The following is an 18,996-nucleotide window of genomic DNA, read 5'->3' as shown; positions in this document are numbered from 1 at the left end:
ATATGCATGTATAATACATGTAATATAGCAAATACTTTTATAGGTAGGATAAATAGAGCTAATTTGAAAAGAGCAAATGGATGGGACTATGAAAAGACAATAAACAATTTCAGTCATAATGAGTTTAGAGGGAAATGCCTTTACTATCTCTGAAATGCGAAAATTCCTTCAGCGTTTGAAAAAGATCAACTGTGCCCATTTTGAAAGATATTTTTAATTTTTCACTGCTTCTGTAAAAGAAAATTCTCACTCTTATGACCTGTCATCAAGCTTGTATACTGTAGCAAGTTAGGAATCTGTTTAATTAGTATTATAAACCCACCAGGATTACTTTCTCATACATATTCTAAATTTGAAATGTTGTGGAGAAGAGGGAGCCAGCCCCTGCCAGCTCAGGTGCTGTGGTGAGGGAAGAAGAGCTTCTCAGGCGTGGAGCACCACGACCCAGGGCTCTGAATGGGTCCAGCAGGCTGTGGGGTTCAGCTCAGCAGTTACTAGGGTGCATAGTGAATGGCTCTGTAAAACACCTGGGTGTCTCCTAGTGCCTGTGCCGTCTGCTTTTCTATTACCTGGATGGTGGTAGCACCTGGATGGATGAAGAGAGTTAATTGCAGTTCAGATAGTCATAGACGTAGTCTCTCAAAAGCTTTGATTCACTTCCACTTAGGCTTCATGTAAAGCAAATTTCTTTAAAACCGAGAGTAACTATTTCACATCTAAGCCATGAATTTAGTTCGTATTTGAGCTAGAAAAATGTTTTTGGCATTAGGTTGAATAATTTATTTTAATGAGATTGGGAAACAACAAAACCTTGAGTATTAAGGTCCTTCAGCATTATTTGGTTTATTCTTAGATTTTTAATCCTTAAGATATAGTCCATCTTAAGTATTATGGTACTTAATTATTTCATCTTCACATTTGGGACCATGGGAGAAATTGTCATCTGGGTTATGTTGTCTTTACGTGAGATTAAGAATATTTCCTGTAAGAAACACTTTTTTTCAGGATTTTTGCACTGTTTCTCAGAAATTCCACCCTTGTGTGAAAATTACTCTTGTTAAGACAGGTAGGAGTTGATTTCAATTATACAGAAACTTCGAGTATCTTCTGCCGCTTCTCCTTTAGTTAAGATGATAAAGGATATTACTTTAGCTTCAAAATATAGCTGTAGATTACAGCAAGACACAAAGACACAAGATTTGTGTTCTTGTGTAATGAAAATTGGTGTTGTCTAAATAATTTTTCCAAAACTCTGCTGTTTTACCTTATTGGTAAACTTTGAAAGTAACTTGAAGTTAATATAGTTCCTTAATATGACATCTCTTTTGGTAACTGAATGAAAATGGAATGTTTCTGATGCGTAGGCACCAATAATGATCCCTGTGTACAGTCAAGAATGGTTCCTGGCTTCCCAGGAAAAGGCACTTTTCTAAGGAGAATATGAAGTGAGCAGAAGGTGCCTGCACAGTGGAATAATCCAAATATGGCCCCGTTTCATTGCTTCACTTCATGACAAAATGTGATTTTTGCCTGGCTAATAACTCCATCAGAAGTGTGGCCTATGTGACTATTTTAAATACGCAAAAATTCAGTATCCATCTTTAGTAAGTTTATTCTGTCTGGTGTTGCTTCTGTAAGTTTTGATTGCAGTACACTTTTACAGAGCTAGGTTTTTCAGTGCTCGTTATTTTACAGAGGGATATGAAAATAGAAAATACCATTATTGTTCCTCTTTAACAGGAATAAAACCATGCATAACGTTTTTAGAAACTTTGAGAGAGCAAGTTTTTGGTCCACAAATAGATGGTAAATCGTCAGTGAGAAATATTTTGGAAATGTGAATGGAACATGGCAAAGTAAGCCATTCTCAGCCTAATGAACATGATAGGTAGACCTTGCTGTTACTGTGACCATGGAACTGAGAATGTGGATATGAAAGGTTAGCTGATTACTAGGAAAGTTTTACAAGTATGTATCTCTTAAGTAATTGTAATGCCTGTTTAGAAGTACATGTGCTGATGCTGGTGCCAACCTTCTCAAAGTTTGACAATAGATTGCCAAATCCTTCAGTTCATAATTGGTAGATGATAGAGGTGCTCAAGGAAATGGCCTTGGAATATTATCTCATATTGTAAAGATAAGTGATCCATCTAGGATTTTTTTGTGTGATGCACAGTGCACATGAACAAAAATTCTGCCTCTTTAAATACATGCACTATAGCAGAATTTTCCAGATATTCTGTGGAAAAGTTTAATGTTTGAATCTGGAAATCGTTTCTGCTCAGTATAAAGTCTGTAGGAATGACTATATACAGCAGCTTTTTTTTTTTTTTTTTTTTTTTTTTCCAGGGAGGTAATGTCTCCAACCAATAATTAGAAGTGGGTTGGTTCTTATGGTATAATCTGGAATAAGAGAGACAAAACTTGCATTTCTTTCAAACCAGGGATCTGACTATTTTGTGTCTCCTTTCAGTGCATACTTTAAAGCTTAAAAAAAGTATAAACTTCCTTGGGATACTTGGATAGGTTCTGAAGCTTCCAGTAATCAGTAATGAATGTATTGTACTTTTTGTTGGGTTCTTTCTATCTGGTATTCTTTTCAAAGTAATTATAACCTTAACACCTGCCAGTTCCTCTCGAGCTATGCTTATCATTATGTTTCTTTCATGTTGATCAAACTCCCAAATAAGACATGGAGTAATTCAATGATGTAAAATTAAATTGAATCTTTTGTATCAGAAAAAGGGTTCCTTCTTGGCTGTATTTTCAAAACAAAATCTTAGTTCCTTAAACTGGAAGTGTGGAAAAAAAAAACCCTCACATTTTTGTGCTACAGAAAAAAAAATGCCTTAGATAGTAATCTCAAGCTTACTCAAGTTCACTTTATAACTTCTGAAATTTTAAAAAATATTTTTTAGTTTAAACAGGATTTAATCTGGTTTCAAAGCTGCAATTTCCTTAGGTCAAAATGAATGATTATGATTAAGTTTGGAGACATTATTTTGTGTGTCTAGTAACTTTGGTCTCAAGAAATAGGTATTTCCTAATGAGCTATCATTTGAACATTACGTCTTAGACAGAAATGAAAAGTATTTCTTCCAACTTCCAGGCACCTTTTTGGCATTCTAGGAGAAATCCTAGAATCATGGAATAATACAGACTGGAAGGGAATCTGCTCCAGGAAGGTCTAATTAGATCACCTTGCTCAGGAACTTGTCTTTGCAAATTTATCAGCAGGAACTAAGGGATGCAGTCACATCTCTTTCCTTTCCTAGTGGATACCACATTGCTCACAGAGGAAGACAAATGAACTTACTTGCTTGGTGGAAAAGCCATTTTCAGAATATAGTGATAAATAATGTCATATATTAAAAAATATGTATCCTGTTTGATACTAGTCTGAGGAATGGTCTAGTCTGCCCTCAGAATTTATTTGTGTTAATTGTATTTTACAGTTATGTATTTTACAGTGTAGTAAATTCTCATGGGTTTGTATTTGCAGTTTCCTGAATGTGGTTTCTATGGAATGTACGACAAAATTCTGCTATTCCGCCATGACCCTACCTCTGAAAACATTCTCCAGTTGGTGAAATCAGCTGCAGATATCCAGGAAGGAGACCTAGTTGAAGTTGTCTTGTCAGGTAACTAAAACCAATGGAAATTACTGTCATGCTTTTGCAACCAAGAACTTCCACAGTATTTTTGATCCAGATAGGATTCAAGAAAAAGGACATTTTGTTTGCATGGACTTTGACCTATGCTGCGTCAAAATCTTACTCAGATGTGTATAGACACGTTATGCCTATTAATGATTTTTTTTTTTAATTGCACTGTATACTTTAGAACAGCCTTATTTTGTCCATATTACTAGTTAAGCATCAGATTATTTTAATAAGCACTTGAAATATGTATATTTCTATCTACATTTTTAGAGGAAAATACCATCCTGTGCAGCAGCACAATCCTTTACAAAGAAGCAGAGTAGACATAGTAGAAACCAAATGTAACAAGTAACAACAAAAAGCAATAAATACTTGAACATTTACTTAATTAACAGAGTAGCTTGAAGATTAGAATTGATCTTCACATATCTTGCATGAAATATCCACAGTTTAATATTTAGTTGGATAGAATATACATTTTTTTCTTTTAGTCGATGCAGTCAGTTCAGAATTACCTGTGCAGGAATTGTCAAGGCCGTTCTTGCTAACAGTGACCTGGCTTCCTTTAAAGTAAGGATTTTTAGATTTAGTATATCTGAAGTGCCATAAAAATGTCCACTGGAAATGGAGTAAGTGCTTTTTCAAAGCCCTACTTAACAATGCCTGCCAGGGCTGCTCTGACTCCTTATGTGACTTATTTTTAAAACTAGGAAAGGAAGGGAGAAGAAAAATTCTAGGTAGGGAAGAAAATAAAATTATACAAATATATATTATTTATGGATGACTGTCCACAAGGAGTGCTTGGATGCTTGTTGTACAGGACTATTGATTGTGTGACAGGTATAAATGATGGTGTGGAAGGTGAAAAGGTGGAACACAAGAAAACAACCATTTAGTGCCTAGGAAACACAAAAGTCAGAGGAGACAAGTTGATAAAATAAGTCCATGAGCACCCAGGGAATGAAAGTTATAGTCTTAAAGTGGCTAGCAGGTGAAGAGATGTAGAAGAGATTAGTATGAGTGAATCATGAGGTGAAAGGCAAAATTTTATAGGCAATGAAATGTCAAATGGATTGAAGGAGCATGTTTGGCCAGCAGAGTGGCTGTGAAGAGTGGATTACTCTAACTAAAGTAGGAAATAAGCACCGATTATGTGACTGGAATGTAGAGGAATTCTGGGGATGCTGTTATGTGTCAACAGGACTTGTCAAAGAAAGGATGAGGTATGTGACTAAGAATTGTGCAAAGTTTACAAGGGTATGCAGTAGAGTGAATGCTGGAATTGTTAAGATATAAAGGTGTGCTATTTGATAAATGAAACTTAGAACATGGCCGAAGGGCTTTATTTTTGCTGCTGGAACATGCGGTTAGAGTATCTGGAAAGACACTTAAAATAGGGAGACACGTATGTCATATAAAAGTAGAAATTTAATCTATAGAAGAGTGCAGGGTTAGTGCAGAGAAAGCCAGAGCCCTAAGGGGTTCTGAAGCATGGAGGTAAGAGTTAAGCCACATAACCTAAGCCAACTGAACTTTTAAATATAGTTTTCTTTGATAGGACCCTATTCCATACTCTTTGATTAAAATGGGAAGATGTACAATAAGGAATAAGGCAAGTAATTCCCTTAAGTCATCACTCATCCTTTTCATATCAGGAAACAAATATTTCCCTTTTGAAAAGATACCAGTAGTATCTATTTCATATTTTCTGCTGAAAATAATCATTCCAGATCAGTAAATCAGATGCAGTGGGAAAAAAAAAAAAAAAAAAAACAACCAACAAACAAACCACAAGGAATTTAGTGCTTTATTTGATGTATTGTTTATATGATTTTGGAATGGAGGCCACATATCTTCCAGTTTGCCAAAATTAGGTAAATAGCTGTTTAAATCTTCAAGACTTGCAAGTGATAAAGGAGAACTATGCTGTTCGAGAGCATTAGGGGGTCATTTTATTTTTTAGGTGAAGCGTCTCTCTACAAAAGTGGTCAAGCATAGACAACTCTGCAAGATTTAGAGGAAGGCTATTAAACCAGCACTGTGTGAAAGTGTGGGTGGTACCTACAATTGCCTGAGGTCCATATATTTTTTTCCTTTCACCCTCCATTGCTGGCTGAAGGCCCAGAATTTTTAATATCACAAGGTACTGTTGTACTGTGTTCTAGCAACCAGATACCAGCTAAAGGTAAATCCCCAAAGTGCGCTTTTATACACTTCCTAGTAATTCTCTTATACAGTTGTTGACAGTATTGAACAGCTGTATCATTTTATCTGGTTTTATTTATGATGAACTCATGAAAGAAATTAACCTTTGTTTATTACCTTCTTGTTATTGATTTATGTCATTTCTGTGACAGACTGGTTCTAGTTTGCAATTCACTGATTGTATCAACTGTATCAAATGTTGTGCAACAGTAGCACTGTGTCTTAGGTTAAAAAAAGGAAAAGAAAATAGGGATCCATATCATTTAGAAGGTCATTGTAATGGAGGCAATTCGTAGATTAATACAATTGTTGTGTTTCGAATAAATTTATAATGCAAAATGCACATGTAAGATTATGATGTATTGTGAATTAAGTATAATTTTTTTGCATACTCTTTCATAGTTTTACAGGAAATAGGGTGTGATCATACCTGCGTAGTCATAGCATTTCTGAGGCTTTAATTCTTGATTTTGTTAACTTGTTTTCACTGAAAGTGATCAGTAGCTCTAAAGCCTGAGAATAGTCCTTGTTTCAGGTTTATCATACTATTAGCAGTAGTTAGCAACAGTTTCTTTCTGTTTCTTGTTTCGTTTGGGCCTTGTGTCCTGTTCCCCAACCAGCCCCTGCTCTAGTATATCTACTTCTGGAAAATTTAAGGGAGAAGTATTACTATATCTTTGACCAATCACCGGTCCAGTGCTGAAAGGTATTTCATGTGTTATTTTGAGAGTGCTTAATTTATATAATCTTAAGTACAGCCATCACTCATGCCCTCACTAAAATGAAGTGGCTTTTTTTACGTACAAGTCAGGGTTGAGGAATCTTAAGGCTCTTCCAACAAGGTATACTGGTTTCTCAATTCCATATGGCCAAAAGACTTTGATTTTGTTTCCATGTCTTTATTGAACAATTGAAGTAAGAATTTTTCTCCTCTCTGCCAAAAGATTTGAAAGTCTTCCTTTGGCCTTTCATTCCTTAGCAATGAAAAATTGTTAGCTAGTTCTTATGCAGATAAATGTGTATTTATAGTATTAGCAAAGCTGACAAAGTATTCTTTTTAAAAGCACTTATTTTTAAACTAGCTTCAGAGGCAATAGATTTAAAACAGTACAAAGTACTTAAAAAATATGCCCTAAGTAGTGATATTACTATCAAATAATCAAGTATAAACAATTTTCATCCAATATGTTTGATGATGCACACCAGAAATGTACTCTGAGCTTGTGCAAAAGATAGCAAATTACCTGGTTTTAGATTATGATTTAGATCAGATTTCTTAGATTAAGTCTCTTTTGGACTAGGGAGCCCAGAGCTGGACACAGTGCACAGTACTCAAGAGTGGCTGATAAAGGATAGGAGAAATTATTGCAATAGTACATGCAATCAGAAAGTTTCTTTTCTCTTACTTTGTGGCCTTTAGGTTCTCAATAAAAGCATAATGCATTTTGTAATGCTATTCTGTAAAACTAAATAGGTGTTCATTTTCAGAATCACTGTCTTTTCTGGCGTATAAGACTCTTATATAACAGAAAAAAAATGCCAAAGAAAATTGTAGAAGTTTTATGATTTTGTTATTTCAAGTAATGAATACGTTAAATATTATCAAAATTTTAGCTTTGAAGGCCAACAGTTCTATTGTTTATTACTTTTACTAAAGTACTGGGAAAGAAAATGTGAGATATCACAATTCCTCTTAAGTGCCTTTCTGCCAGTACAGTTGCACATATGAGGTTTTAAGGTGATGTAGTTAGTTGATGAAAGCTGCTTCTTAGGCTGTTGGGATTTTTTTAATGAAACACTGAAACAGGCTTTAAAAAAAAACAAAAACAAAAACAAAACAAATAAACAAATAAACAAAAAACAAACAGAACAAACAAACAAAAAAGGCAAACAGTTGTTACTCACCTAGCTATGTAAAGAGATCTTGTTAGGTAAGCTTGACAATGGCATGAGGTTTGCCAGAGGAAGAGGAGTGCAGACCACTCAGTCAGCACTTTTTGGGATCCTGAGGAGTTTAAGAGCAGAAACCCAGAAAAGAGGTGTGTCAGTCGTTTGCACCTTTTCAGTTGTGCTGTTATACCAGATTCCCCAGCGTGATTTCCTGAAGCTGGAATCTCAACTTTTGTCAACTTGTGTCTGCTTTCAGTGTTCTTCCTGTGCTACTGGAGGAGTTTGCTATGAAGAGTAATTGCTAAGGCATGTTTTCTATATTGACATGCTGTAATACCAGCTCCTAACACCACACAGTAAGAGTATGTAAAAGATCAGCCACGCAGTGCTTGTTCTAATATTATAGAATTGGGAATGTTTTCCTTCCCTCAGCCGCATATTAACTTAAACATTGCAGAAATTGCTGGATTTAGTTAGACTCATCTGCTAACAGTTCAGTGTTTTTCACTAGACAACACTGTGCTTGGTAGACTGACTTTCTAAATCAAATGACAGCAAATGAAACTTGCAATGTCATGGCCTGATACATGAAAGCCTTCAGTCCATGTCTCGAATTACACAAGAATTTAAATACATTTCCTCCAGAAACACTCAAGAGCATCAGTGTCATCCCACAGATGAGCCTTTGCTAAATGTAGCAATTCATTTCTGCAATGGTAAAATTCCTGTGTCATGGAGGGGAGAAAGGTATTCCCAGTTCTGCAATACTGGAAAAGAGAGAGAGCTATATTAACAACCTGAAATGTTCAGGGAAGTATTCAAATTAATGCAGGCAGTTTTAACTGAAATATATTCAGACATAGTTTCAAATTATTATAGATTTTTTGCAATAGTGTATCACGAATTAGCTGAAGATGGGTTATGAAAACAGAAACATTGTGCTGTAAAATACACATATCTATGAAGAAGAGAGAAGCATGTGCCATGGGTTTACTTTCTTTTGATCCTATTTAGGATCATAGAAGGTCCTGCGTTGGAAGGGACCCACAACGATCATTGAATCTAACTCCTGTCCCTGCATATGACAGCCCCACAGTTCACACCATATGTTTGAGGGTGCTGTCTAGTCTCTTCTGATCAGTCTAGTCTCTTCTTGTCTCCTTTTTAATTAAAAAAAAACCACCAAAAACAAAAACAAACAAAAAAAAACAGTCTACCCGAATACGGGGCCATAAGAATTTTTTTCATTATACTTAATAATTTGGATATGCCTTGAAAATTTATTTTTGAAGGGAGGAAAAACCTCTTTGAAAACATAAGAGATTGGCCTTGAGCGTAACAGTGGATGATATTGAGCACTTAAGCAGTGGTTAGGACAAAAGGAATGCAATATATATTCAGGCGCTTATGTTGAACTGGTTGAAGTGTTTTATTTCTAGAGTACATTACAAGTATCTAAACAGAATATGCATTCTAAAGTTCTGTAAATTCAAGATATATTATGGCAATTATTTTTGAATGGCATGTCTGAAAGGAGCAGTAGAACATAGCGTTACTGCCAGAACTTTGCTGCTGAAAACTCTGCGCTGTGGCTAAACATCCCCCGAGGCACTGATATCTGATGTCAAAAGCTATACTCATCCAGCACATTCATTTTTTATTGCACATGTCAATACTGGTCAGGGTAGAGAAAGCTGAACTGTCAGTCCTAGTACTGTCCGGTTATATAATCAGTTCATATCCTAATACTATGTGTTTTCCTGCTTTCATTGTTGTTTACTTAATTACAAGGTCTTTTGTAAAGGCTGAAAAGCCTGTGGTTTGGTTTTTAGTTTTTGTGGGTTTTTTTTGTTTGTTTGTTTCTTTGTTGTTTTTTTTTTTTTTTAGTTGTACTTAATGTTCTTAACAGTTTAAGGAATAATGAATATGATCATCTTCTGGTTTAGACCTTACATTACAGGTTCTTGAAAGATACAAAAACTTATCTAGAAGAATTTATAGTTGAGAGGAGTTGCTCATTGTAGCTGAAGCACTTCAGTCCATTTTGGGAAGGAAAATTGTACCCGCGGATGTCATACAATATAACTGAAGGAGTTTGTGGTAAAAATAGAGGTTTCTGGTGAAACACAAGAAATTTAATCAGCTCAGAATGCAACACTTAAGGTGCTTTTATATTCATAATGAACATTAGTACTTATATTTTGCACTGCTACATTATGTGTTTGGATTTTAATGGAGTGTAATAATTGCATAACTCGTGGAACAAATGTCTGTATGGTGGCTGACTGGTCCAGAGGAGATAAGCACTGGCCATGGCAGTCAGCCAGATTCATTGTTGTTCAGTGTCAATATAGATTCTGGCAGTTTAGAAGTGAAAGGTCAGGCATTATTATGAGAGTGGAAGCAAAAGGGCAAGTTGAGTTACAGACTCAGTCAACTGCACATTAAAAGAGGGAAAGGTAACTTTTGTTCTGAATGTTAGTAGCCCTCGTAAATACAGTTTTAATTTTACATCCTATAGTGTTTTCTTCCTTTTATGTATTTTTAAAATATTGTCTGTTTTAACATTTTGTTTTTGTTGACATTCTGATAGTGTTTGTACAGGAGTTATGGGGACACTTCATAAATGTATTAAAATCACAGATTTGTATGTTGAACTCAGGTGGTTTATTAGGCTGCATACCAGGGTATTCATTGAACAGTATCACTAATATTGACAGAATCACCATTCTGTCAGTAATGTATTACTTGCCATGCTGCTGTTTTCTTAGCTGTGCATTTTCTATTTCATTTCTTCTCCAAAATGTTAGAGAAGTGCACCTGGTCTCCTGATGCTCAGAAGAGGAAAGTCCGTTACTAGTGCTGTGGGAGTCTCTAGTAATGTGTTCATTGAATCCAACATTTCCTTAATTAAATTGCATTTCAAACTAAAAAAGAATCCAAATCTTTGCAGAAAGGATTTTATCAAGTTGTATTTGTAGGAAGGTTTCTTTTTGATTTAGAATACTCTCAAAAATTAGTAGGCAGCCCAAAAGTTGCAGTCAAAGTTATCATCAAAGGCAGCTGCAAATGAGTAGTCAGTCATTCATAAACAGTAGTGGAAGGAAGAGAAAGGAAAAATTGCATCTCTGTAGGTCTCCCTTTAAAATGCAGTCTTACTGTTTGCTGAAGAGCAGGAAGTCAATTTATGTAAGGTGAGCTTAAGCTGAGAAGTGTTTTTCAGTCTTGATGTGATTAAGTAGCATTTACTACAAGCTTCAACCTGACCAATGAATATGCTTGAATGAAATATGCTTGCTCTCTTACACTGCCTTCTTTAAGCTTTACTCCTGGTTTTTGAAGCTGTTTGTTATAATTGGACTAGCCTTTAAAAAGGATTTATTTCAACTGCTGTTTGTTAAGGCAGAAAAAGCCATATTAATGATCGAGATGTACAGTCCTTCATACTCTTTATTTCTGGAGAAGTTAAATAGTTAATAAGTTTTTACATTAAGTTATTACATGAAATCTGGATTGTAGATGAATTAACCTGTTTCTAAAATGAAGATTGCATTAAGTTTTTATTGCAAGCTGTCTACAGATGCAACCACAACCATCATCTGTGTATTTGTGAACTTTTTCAGATGAAGGATATTTGCCGTTTTTCTCTTAAATGAAAGCACAGACTCTGTAGAACAAGCTGATAAATAAGAGTTGCTGTGGTTGTGTACATCTATACGCTGACTCTTTTTGAGTGCTGTTTTTCAAGGCCTTCAAGGAAACAGTTACTTCAGACACCTTCAGATTTACTTTCTTACCAGCATACTTTATGTCCTGTGTTATACCTTGTTCATGAAAGTTAAATAAAAACTGCTGTGTGAATTTGCCAAGCCTTTTCATGTTATATAGAAGGAAAAAAAAAAATTATAGTTTTAATATGAGTTCTCTTATAAAAATTCTATCTGTTTTACTGAGGCAAAATTACATTTGGATGTAAGATATCTTTGCCAGCCACTGGAAGGCAGAGCATGAAATGTTAGCATCTTGTGTAAATTAGTGAAATGTACTTCATCTGCTTGCTGTGAGCAGTTGTGCTCAACATGGCAGGATTCCTGAAGCAAGAGTCAAATAGCAGCTATTTTACATTCCCTTGCTGAGCTGATGAGGGTGGGAATTGATCCACTGCTTTTGTTAAGAAGCTGTTTCTGTTTTAATGTCACATAGACGGTACGCCATCTGATCACTAGATGCTGACATTTTATTTGGATTCAGTACAGTTTATACTCTCTTGTATATGATAAAATATGTTGAACTGGATAAAAGCTATGGATAACTATGCAGTTATAGTAAATGCTATATATCAACTGGATTGTAATGTTAGTCCAATTGCAAGCTCCTTGAGATAAACATTATGATGTTATATCTTTGAACATCATTTTATGTTACGTATACAGTTGGTCAAAGTTTGCTTTGTTGCAATTGAAAAGCATTGTTCTTGTGGTGTCTTCACTGCTATGTTAACACACTCTTGTGTCTTTGAGACATACAACTATCTTTTCTCTGTCCTGTCTGAAATGATATATTTTAAAATTATTCTTCTTCTATATTCTTTTAATTGTCTCTAGCTGTCATCTTTTTTCATAGTTCTGTAGAGTTAAGACTCACTACAGATTAAATTAAAGTAGCTTGATTTTGTATCCCTCACTGTTCATTAGCCAACATCATTCTTGGATCATGAATTTCAGATAGATGACTGAGTTCGAAGTGCTTAGGACTAAAAGAGTCTCTCCTTCTATGTTTTTATTTTTCCTCATTGTCTTCAGCTCATCAGTGTTATAATTGCTACCCTCTGATACAGACTTCAAGATTTTTATTTTTTTCTTCATCAGCAGAATCTTTCTGAATTCCCCCTCCCATATTGCCTTTCCATTTTTTTCTTTCTGCTGCAGGAGAGAGTGGGTAAAAACAGGATGAAAAAAACAGATATCCTATCAACATCACTTCCTTATATTCTTTGGCAGCATCATCAACAGTATGCACTGAGTAAAATGAATGTTAGTAGAGAAGCAGTTAATGTGTCATCTTTGCTTCTAGTGCTCTTTCAGAAATACAGACCATGCTAGTTATTCTTCCTTGGGTCTTTCTATTTGTTTTTAGTATTTAATTATTTCAGCAGCAGAAAATCTGAAATAATTGCAAAAGTTTTTGAATGTGGATTGCAAGACAGGAAGTTCTCCATAGGAACATTTACATTTTAAGAAAGCTTTTTGAACTTATAATTTCTCATTCATGTCAAGATTTTAGATGTAATTTTAAAGCTTGTTATTTGGTAATCATAAGCAATGTCATTTTGTATTTATTAAAACAAAATTAAACTAAATGTTAAAAAAAATACTACTGATAGAGAAGTTGAATCCTTGAGAGAAAATACACAAATCCTCTCAGAACAGGACCTTTTTAGGGGAGGTCACTGTTCCTCTGCAAGCTAATAGATCTCACAGGCTACATTGTTTCACCTTTATTTGTCCAATTTTTGGAGATGGGACATTTTTATTTTGTGTGCTGTTTAATAATGATATCAAGTTTTTTCTTCAGTTGAGATAGCCTACTTGGTTTTCCAGAAGTCATACGAACAATTTATTTTTCAATGGCTTATAAAGAAACTACGCTTTCATGAAAGAATGAGATAGATGCTCAAACAGATAAATAACTATTTATGACTTAGAAAACAAAGAGTAGAAATACATGCTGTTTTCACAGTGGAAGTGGGTCACTAGCAGAGGTTCTTAGGTCTGTGCTGTTAAATACATTCATAAATGATCTAGAAAGCATGACTAGTGAAGTGTCAGTGTCACCCCAGACAAAATTCAGTATAGATCAATAAGAAGTGTCAGGAGAATGTATTGATTTGTCTGTTGTAAGAGGCTCTGAGAAGTTCAAGAGAAGTTCCAGAAAAGCAAATAGAAGTCTTGGAATTCTTAGGAAAGTAATAGAGACAAACCAGAAAATGCTTATAATGTCACTACCTTTGTATCATCTGTCCTTGTCACCTCCTCTGTCTTTTTTGAGTATGTGAGTAAGAAAACTTCAATTAAGTTTCCCTTCTCCTTTTCTCAGGTCTTGATATTCTTTCATTTTTTTCTGCTACTAACACAGACTCAAATAGTAAAACTGCCAAAATGCAAAGATTTCTGTTTTCCTCACCAGACTCCATCCTCTCCCACCAAATAACTACATCTCACACTTCATTTTCACTAGCTACAACATATAACAGGGAACAAGCCTTACTTAGGCTAAGCAGAACACTCTTTGTTTTGTCATATACATTTCTATTTGCTAAATTTGTTAGACAGTTTATCGACTGGTACATGATTGTCCAAACACTTGTATTGGAGTATTTGTTAATCGATAGGAGTCTTGAATGGAGAATTTAGCTGTAAATTATTTGGAGAGGTGCGTAGTGAAAAGATAAAAGGTAAGCCACTTGGAATAACTTGCCTATCAGAAGAGGTGTGTTTTTAACCTGTCAATGCTGTATTCTACACTGCTTGGATATATGTCAGGAGAAAGATCTATTGTTTGGAAATTCATTCTAATCTTTCAGTCTCTCTGAATTCATGATCTCAATAACTCATTGCTCCAGTAGATTTAAAACTAAATATGGCTTATGTAAAAAAAAAAAAAAAAAAAAAAAGTCGTTCAATGTCACTATTAAGTTCATCAGATTTACTTTTGTTGGCTGACTGCTGGCTTTGGTATTTTGAAGGAGCTAATAGCAACGCACAGTCTCATGGTTATTTCCAATAAATGGCGTTTGCACCTCTTTGTGGTAAGATACAAATCTCCTTTTAGGAACTGATTGAGGTTTGTAGCTAAAGCAGGTCTGAGCAGAAACAAGCAAACCACTTTCCCTTGGGGAATATAACAACTCAAAACGGAAACTGAGGAAGAGACTCAGGAACTGCCACAGGTTGCAACTGCTGTTTGGTAGCATGATTCAAACCTGGAGACACTGTTATTCCAACTGAAATCTGGCTCATGCTGACTCTTGAAGAGGCCAAGAATGTTTTTGTTAACCTAGTTAAGGTGTGACTTATTGCCAAAAATAAGTTTGGAGATCTTGCCTGCTTCTTAGGACATAAAAACTCCTATCAGTTAAGTTTGTTGGTGCAGAAGGTTATTCTGTTTATTTCCTGGTTTGTGGTTTGTTGGTTTGGTTTTTTTTTTGGCTTCCTCTTCTTGACTCCAGTAAACTCTTACTCATTTCCTCTCCAAATGAAACAATTACAGTCTTTAATCTCTCCTTATATGGAAGTCTCTTCCAGGCCTTCAGTGGTTTTTCTTATCCAACAGGTTTTGCCTCTTACCATCTTTCTTTTTGAGTTGGTCTCACAGAAACTGAGCACAATGTCAAGTGGGGAATATTAGTGTCACCATTTTCCAATGTTAATTTCAGTCCCTTTTATTTTTGTGTATGGGTGAAATCCTGAGTAAACTTACTAAGTCAGTAGGACACTTTTGTTATCTTCAGTGGGTCACCAATATATTCTCTAAACATTTTGCTTCTCTTTGACTTTCAGATCTACCTGGCGAGGCACTGGAAATGTTTCCATGTTGAGTCATTCTTGAATTGTTGTAATGCATTTTAAAAAATCAACCACAATTCAGAGCACATACAAGACAACCAAGTGATCATGCCCAGTCAGCATGAGTTTATGAAAGGCAGGTCCTGCTTGAACAACCTGATCTCCTCTTATGACTAGGTGACCTGGCTGATGTTGTGTACTTAGACTTCAGTAAAGCCTTTGACACTGTTTCCCATAACATTCTCCTGCAGAAACTGTCATGGACAAGCGTACTCTTCGCTGGGTAAAGAACTGACTGGATGGTCGGCCCCAGAATGTTGTGCTGAATGAAGTATAATCCAGTTGGCAGCTGGTCACTAGCGGTGTTCTCCAGGGCTCAGTATTGGGCCAGTTCTCTTTAATATCTTTATCAATGATCTGGATGAGGGACTGAGTACAACCTAAGTAAATTTGTAGATGACACCAAATTGGGTGGGAGTGTTAATCTGCTGGAGGGTAGGAAGGCCGTACAGAGGGATCTGGACCAGCTGGATCATTGGGCTGAGGCCAACTGTATGAGGTTCAACAAGGCCAAGTGCCGGGTCCTGCACTTCGGTCACAACAACCCCAGGCAGAGCTACAGGCTCAGGGATGAGTGGCTGGAAAGCTGCCTGGCAGAAAAGGCCCTGGGGGTGTGGGTTGACAGCTGACTGAACATGAGCCAGCAGTGTGCCCAGGTGGCTAAAAAGGCTAACAGCATCGTGGTGTGCATGAAGAATAGCGTGGCCAACAGGACTAGGGAAGTGATTGTCCCACTGTACTCAGCTTTGGTGAGGCCGCACCTTGAATCCTGTGTTCAGTGTTGGGCCCCTCACTAGAGGAAAGACACTGAGGTGCTGGAGGGAGTTCAGAGAAGGTTAACAAAGCTGGTGAAGGGTCTGGAGCACAAGTCTGATGGGAGGCAGCTGAGGGAACTGGGGCTGTTCAGCCTGGAGAAAAAGAGGCTGAGGAGAGACCTTATTGCTGTCTACAACTACCTGAAAGGAGGTTGCAGCATGGAGGGTGTTGGTCTCTTCTCCCAAGTAGTAAGTGATAGGATGGGAGGAAATGACCTCAAGTTGCGCCAAGAGAGGTTTATGTTGGCTATTAGAAAAAATGTCTTCATGGAAAGGGTTGTCAGACATTGGAACAGGCTGCCCAGGGAAGTGGTGGAATCCCCATTCCTGGAGGTGTTTAAAAGACATATATATGAGGTTCTTAGGAACATGGTTTAATACCAGAGTTTGGTTAATGTTTGGACTTGATGATCTTGAGGGTCTCTTCCAGCCAATCAATGAACTAATGTGTTGCTGATTTTTCCACTTGGGTGAAAAATGGGTAAATTAAAAAGACATAATTCTGTGTCAGGATTTCAAAAGAATATAAAGCCTACTGTACTGTACAGTTTGCAGGTTTGAAACTGTGGGATCATTCTCAAATGAATTGAAGTCCATTAGAGCTGAACTTCGGAATGTACACGTGAATCAAGCTTATTGACCCATAAAAGTTAATTTTTTATTAAAACTGTCTGTAAAAGCCTGAGCTAGCACTGGACAAATGATTGCAAAGGGTTTATTATCTCCTATGATTTATTGTTTGCATTACCTCACCCATGATGTGAGATTTAAACAATAATCTGTAGTGAATCTAAATACTGGATTTTATTTCAAAGGAGATCAGAGCATTTACCTTACTGGATGCCTTCCACATTGGCTCATTTGCTCCCTTCCCAGCCTTACATTCGGTAGCTCCAGGGAAGACTGGGCACAACCTCATGTTTGTTCCTGCTATCCTACTGCTTGCAGCTCCCAGTCTTGTGTGTCACCAACCCAAATGCATGAATGTACCCTGGCCTCCATCTCCCTGAACTCTTGGATCTTCCCCCACTTCAGCATCTTACCTCTAAGCAGGATATTCACCTTAGTTTTACAGTCCCCCTTCTTCCTCCTGAAATGACTGCATCTTTTTGGGGACCTTCTCTTCTTTCTAGATCCACAAGTTCACAGTGTTTCCAAACTAAATAGTCCACATACAGAAGCACAACTTTGTGATCAGCCATGTTGCTGATGTTTCAGTTTCCTGCCTGTGTCACTGAAGGACTGAGGACACACCACTGCTGCTTAGTCTGGATGTTTTAAAAAATTTCAACTAGCCAGTTCCAGTTGCAGTTAGCAAGTAGCAGGCTTCTTCGAGAGTTCAAAATTCAAGTCTGAAAATTCATCTCCCCCTCCGTCCCTGCCTCCTACAGCCGATTACCTACCAACTGTTAGCATTAGCTCTTTTTCACTTAAATAATTTGGATAAAACAATAACAGATAAGGAAAACAAAATGATACTTGTCGGATTAGAAGGATTTTCCTGCATGCAAAATTTAGAGTACTGAAGTACTCACATACATATCCAGAAAACTCATTAGATCCCCATTTTCCAAGTTTCCCCATTTTTGAGCAGAACAAATAAAGAAACAGAGTGATTACAAATCTGTACATGTCTAGATGTTAGGAAGTTATAATTTCCATTATATATCAGGATCTTGATAATCTTAGTTTAATTTCGTATCAGATTTCAAGATGAAGATCAGACATCAACTCTGGCTTGTATGAACTGCTCTAGCTCTGCTGACTTTGATAGAATTCTGAAAACTTAAATTGTCTTTGTTAGGGTGCAATATCAAAAAAGAATAAAATGCTTTCTCTTAGCCCAGTGAAATAGTATATACAGTCATTAACTGTTATGGTTTAAGTGGAATGGTGTTATAATTGTATGCTATATTTATTTTTTAAGTGGTGAATGCCAGCAGTTCTTGTAGGGAAGGACTCAGTTACAAGTGCCTGTGAGAAGTCCATGGCATACGTTACTCTTAAAGGCATTCCAAATGGGAGAGTGTAGCAGAAGAATGTCTGCTTTTCACAACGGCATGCTGTTGCTAATCATGTGGTTGATGGTTTCTTACACGATGAGAGACATGGATGCTCGATGACAGCTCCCATTACGTGAAGCTCTGTTGCTTATGATAGCAGGACCTCACCTCTACTAATAGTTCAAAGCCCTTTTGAACTCAAAATGATCAGTCAATAATTTGCCTCTTTCTGAATGCAGGATCTTGCTTCTTTGAGTTGTAATGGCTTCTTGTTCACATTTCCAGCTGTGCTGATTGATAGATCTGCTTCTGAGCCCAGAACAAGGAGTACTCGTCATTAACAGCCAAGTCATCAGCAGACTTGATGAAATAGTCTTGTCATAACTGTTGTAGTTTCAATGTCTCTGTTTTGCTGATAGTAGGAATGCTTAAATAGATGATGACAAGTTAGCCTGAGAGCTAACAGTGTAACAGTATCATATTAAGAACGTAACATTGCAAACTTTTCTGTAGAGTAGTAAGTTTTTCAGGGCATGGTTGTAGGCATACTTGGAACCCCTTCTTTTTCACTGCACAATTTTACATACAGCCATAAAACTGCCTTTGCAGCATCAGTGCTCTGTCAAAGCATAAGGATAGCCTGACATTACAGAAGCTTTTTTGCTAATAAGAAAGGTCTCAGTTTCATTTGAAAAAAATATATGTCTTTCTCTTCATCAAGAGGGTTTTTTTCAGTGAATAACAGGAGTATTCTGAAAGTTAAAACTTTGATTGTTAGTTGCTATATGAAACCCTT

General features: G+C 36.5%; 1 protein-coding gene across 4 annotated transcripts in view; it reads left to right on the top strand.

Annotated features, from left to right (window-relative positions):
- PRKD1 (protein kinase D1) overlaps nt 1–18,996 on the top strand; it is a 134,405-nt gene that overhangs the window by 67,371 nt on the left and 48,038 nt on the right. For 3 of the 4 annotated variants that reach the window (XM_065839736.2, XM_065839735.2, XM_065839737.2), the window contains one exon: nt 3,503–3,641. The exons of the other annotated variant lie outside the window; for it this stretch is intronic. In XM_065839736.2, coding sequence (XP_065695808.1) covers nt 3,503–3,641 — 139 coding nt within the window. The remainder of the gene's footprint in view (nt 1–3,502; nt 3,642–18,996) is intronic. 4 annotated transcript variants of the gene reach the window in all.

Source organism: Patagioenas fasciata, chromosome 5 (assembly GCF_037038585.1).
Source record: "Patagioenas fasciata isolate bPatFas1 chromosome 5, bPatFas1.hap1, whole genome shotgun sequence".
Classification (NCBI taxonomy): Eukaryota; Metazoa; Chordata; class Aves; order Columbiformes; family Columbidae; genus Patagioenas; species Patagioenas fasciata.
Note: the sequence above shows the minus strand (reverse complement) of the source record. Positions and strands in the feature narration are given on the sequence as shown.